Below are 4,580 nucleotides of genomic sequence, written 5' to 3'. Positions count from 1 at the left end.
AAAAATTAATATAATGTGTCCCATATATGCGAATAATATTCGGTAAACTTAGTAACGTGCTGTTTTTTGATAATCACAGTTTCTAAGTTTATGCTAAATCAGGTTGTGACTAAAACAATATGCATATATTTACCACGTATAAAGTATATAGAACGCAAACATGAAACAATATATAGATATCTCAATATATAGATCTTATTAAAACTCGTACACTTATTCATAATCATTAAAAAGAATGGCAGATATCACCAAGTAAGTAAGCACGAATGCATTTTAATTATTATTATAATCTTGGATTGCAAAAAGTTTGATTTTAAATTTACAGAGGATGTAATTCAATATTTTCTCAAATTTTAAAGGAGAATTACGAGATGACATGATTTAAATGTTATTTCAAGTAAAACAAATTATTCCTAAGAAATCACAAGAGATAGAGAAGAAATATCAAATATTGTATAAATATGTGATGTGATGTGATATCCACTCCTTCTCTTTTCGTAAATAATGAGTATATATGTATAAATATTATGCAAAAGTCAAATCAATCTTCTTGCTATTCAAGCGGATTTGAAGTACATTCACCATTTATTCTATTCTCATATTGAGATTACACTACAATCTATAATCTCCTGAAATTTCGAAGTATCTCATGGAAATTGATTTAAAAAATAAGTAAATAGTATCCTGATTCTCAGTGTCACTAAAAGAGTCATAAAAAGAGTCCCTCACAGCCTAAGTAAGACTTTCACTTGAGATCTTTAAGTTTGTTGAATGAATGCTGAAGTAGGACTCGATGTGATAGTACTCGAATATATCTTTCTTACACAAATTTCTAAGCGAAACAATATATTTGTACAAATTATAATCCTGATTTTCCGCATTTATACGCTTGCAATTGTCGATTCATCTATCGGAAGCAAAATATTTGTTATTATTAACATATCTTCAATATATGATCATGGTAAAATATGTTCTGCTAATGATTCCGTAAATATTTCATTCTCTCTGCTATAAGTATTACAAAAGGAACTCTTAAGGAAAGTTTTCATTGGGCAGATGGACATCAAACTGTAAAACATTTTTTCAGGCTGTAAAAAGTTTTACAATTGTGTTTTACAGCATGATGAAAAAGATAAAATTACTCTCCACGATGATGGGATTTGATCGAGACATACATATACATAAGATATGAACATAATTTACAAAACAGTATGTGTGTATGTCCTTGCTTGTGTGTGTATATACATTACTTTAGAAACTTATGAGACTTCCTTCTGTCTAAACGATTCATGCATTCTATTTCTTCTATTCTTTCAATGTGTGTGTAAACAATAAATTATTCCCATACAAGATAAGTTATTCCCGTGCAATGATTGTAATTTATATAAATTAAAAATGCTAAAAATATCTGCCACTGCGAAAACCTATTCTTGACGTAAACGGCATTGAACAAAAGATATAAATTGCAAATTTTTCTTAACAAGTGATTTTTATACACGATCGTTCGTTAATATTTTTCGGCAAAAAACATATACATAATTATCCCACGCAATATCATGTTCGATATTTTTCGTTTATAAAAATTTCGGTATTACATTTAAGTATTTCACCCGGAAGTTACGTAATTGGCATTACGTTTGGATGACGCACATTACGCAGCACAGCTCGCGCTCTTTACCTCTCTTTATCTTTGTACGTACAGTCACAGTCATTGAACTTCTAACACGATCCACTTATAATACCACTGTCTCAGATTAGAAATAGTAAACTCTAAACATTACATGTAGCCCGATTTTACGTGACTTAAACAGGGAGGGACAAGAAGAAAGATACAAAAGATTTCTACGATGGTTCTGTGGTGACTGTAGTTTCTGACGATGTACTTACAGATACCACAGTTGATTTGCGTGCAGGAATAAATTCAGCTGCATCTGGATTTAGCGTGCTCTAGAAATTCCATTACAATAGCACATTGATATTAATAATAGCGTATTATAGATTTTTACTTTTTTTTTTTCATGTCAAAAGACATTAAAGAAAAGAAATATCTTGGTTGTTACCTGTTTAGCAAGATCGTCGGGCATTCTCAGATTGCTAAGTTGTTGACAAAGCTCAGCGGCGTTATTGTCAGAAGTGCCAGTAGCTGTGGACCAAGCTGTGGAATTCATATTCCTCTGATGTTGCCTCTCTTCTTCTAACATTGCTTCTAGACATTCCTCCATCAATTCTTCCTCTTCCAATTGCTGGAGTACCTATACAACAGAAAGAGTTCCATAGAATTTATATATTGTATATTTAATTAAATATTATATATATGTATATATAATATTTAATTAAATATATAATATATAAATAACATATATATACAATATATGTATATGTGTGAGAAATCTTTACATAGATTATAAAATAAAAGATTTTGAAAAATTTGATATTTACAAGGCAAAAGAAAAAATAGTACCTGTTTGTCAAATTCCTCCTCATTCTCCATCCACAGATATTCTGAGAAATCACCATCGCCTATTCCCTGCACTTCGGGCTCTGTATCGCTGTTGTTATCCATGTAGGAAGTTATACCTGTTTCATGCCCATAATAACCGCTTCCTGATCCACCGTTCGGAATCTTCATTTTCATAGCCAGTATGTTGAGCGATGTACTGAATAATCACCTACAAATTCTCTCTATCAATATTCCGCATTTGTTATAGGTGTGATTGTTTATCAGGAGAGAAAATAATAAACGTTAAAATATAATTTAATGTTGATCCCGATGACGACACACGTACCTACGATATAATGTATATATACAATCGATTCTTTGTAGAGAGGGATAACATGTATTCTTTCGACGGATATTACATATGCATTACGAAGAGATATCGCGCGTGTGAGGTGGGGGCGGGGGGATACAACATTCAACAAACAAACAAACCAGATAAACACAGGGCTCTAAGCTCTATATCGTTATCTTGCACGAATCGCGGAACTCGATTGAATCGACACCGCTTGTAAACATGATACCTCTCCGGTATACTATATATCTGCTGATTTTGCACGCACCGTCTGGGCGAGAGAGAGAGAGAGAGAGAGAGAGAGAGAGAGTCGACTTTTTCGAGGCGGTGTCCGAAACGGAACGCGCAACCTTGGAGCCAAGTCTCGCGTCTCGCGGAGACGAGAAAGAGTCAACAAACGGAACGTCCGCGTCGGAGAGTGACACGAATCTCGCGCATATGGGAATACGATCTCTCTCTCTCTCTCTCTCTCTTTCTCTCTCTTTTTTTCTCGAATCGACCGTTCCTCGCGACTCACGAGAATAAATCTCGGGCTATTTACTTGGAATTTGGCGACTCCGATTTCTCACACGCTAACGGGGGCGTATAGCGGGGAGAGGATACGGCGAATACGACATCACCGTCGTCATCGTTGCTTGACAAATGAGGGCGACCATCTTTGCGACTCGCGTATTGTACTCGTATCGTGTCGGCCGCGAAATTACGCTCGCCGCTCGCACGGGACGCGTTCCCCTATTGTTTATAGGCCGTCGAACGTCGAAGAATCGGGGGCTGGCCCTTCTCGGATTATTCCCTGACGGAACGAAGAACGGAAAATGTCGCGTTTCTCGCGGACGCGCACGCGGAACGTACCTTTTCTGTGAGAAAAACGGCTCCCAGATCTCGGATTCGTCGCCGTCGTGTAAAATACCTATCGTCGTACGTACGTACGGATCAGTTCACGGGCACGTACCGAAAACCGAAATACGTGTCGTTCGACACAAATTATCGTTCGCGAACAGTGCTGCCACCGGCGTCGTTACGTTTAAAGCCGCGCATACGGGAGCAGCGCTGATAATGCACCGAAATTCGCGAATGGATCGTCAAAACTCATCCGCTATCTCTATGGAATAATCGGCGAAAGATGAAACATCTTTTACGCACATTGAAAAATTACTAAAATTATTGTTCGAGAAAAAAAAATTTATAAAAAGATATTTATATAAAATTCTCTCTCTTTCTTTGACAATTAATATAATAAAACAAATATATCTAGAAATATTAATTATAATTATTATCCAGAAACACATAGTGATTTTCTATGTATACTATACTCTGCTATTAATTATAACAAGAAAATAAATAAAGATTATCGTGACATCTGCTACATTTACGCTCCAACTAAAAATAGTTAGATCATTCCTCAGTAGGTGTCCCTATAGTAATAATTGGCGAAGGAGTGACGTGACTATTTCAACAATTAAAAAAAAAGTTAATTGTTTTCGCGTTTTCTCATGTTTTACATATAAGGGGAGAGTGACATTGTTATTTCTCTAAAAAATTCAATGGTGGGAGGACACGGTCGTGCGCGCGCGCGCGCGCGCTTATGTGGTAATATTGAGCAACTGTGAGCAACTTTCGTGTTTCGGGGTATGAGACGCGCCGCGAAATTGACGTACGTAGTGTCGACTCGTGCGATGATACATTTACACCGCGGCGGGACGCGATTGGCCGAGCCGGGTCGTAGTTGACATGCGCGCGCCGACGTGCGTCAAAACAAAGCACGGTAGCGCTGGCTGCGCAGCAGCA

The 4,580-nt window shown here is 36.8% G+C and overlaps 1 protein-coding gene across 4 annotated transcripts; it reads right to left on the bottom strand.

Moving 5' to 3' along the window:
- Positions 1-6: 6 nt before the first annotated feature.
- Positions 7-3,804, bottom strand: Paip2 (polyA-binding protein interacting protein 2). Of its 4 annotated transcripts, none has more exons than XM_070299335.1 (5): positions 3,645-3,804; positions 2,462-2,669; positions 2,061-2,252; positions 1,888-1,947; positions 7-907 (listed from the first exon to the last, which is right to left on the bottom strand). In XM_070299335.1, the coding sequence occupies exons 2-5, from the start codon at positions 2,633-2,635 to the stop codon at positions 860-862; spliced, it is 474 nt and encodes a 157-aa protein (XP_070155436.1). In that variant the 5' UTR covers positions 2,636-2,669; positions 3,645-3,804; the 3' UTR covers positions 7-859. The 4 variants fall into 4 exon arrangements, with proteins under 4 accessions (XP_070155436.1, XP_070155437.1, XP_070155439.1 ...); XM_070299336.1 differs by lacking the exon at positions 3,645-3,804 and adding an exon at positions 3,334-3,604; XM_070299338.1 differs by lacking the exon at positions 3,645-3,804 and adding an exon at positions 2,787-3,211.
- Positions 3,805-4,580: the final 776 nt, after the last annotated feature.

The sequence above is a fragment of the Polyergus mexicanus genome, unplaced genomic scaffold (assembly GCF_030449975.1).
Source record: "Polyergus mexicanus isolate NDT 795.1 unplaced genomic scaffold, iyPolMexi1.0 SCAF_7, whole genome shotgun sequence".
In the NCBI taxonomy this organism is placed as follows: domain Eukaryota; kingdom Metazoa; phylum Arthropoda; class Insecta; order Hymenoptera; family Formicidae; genus Polyergus; species Polyergus mexicanus.
This window is presented reverse-complemented; position numbering and strand designations above follow the sequence as displayed.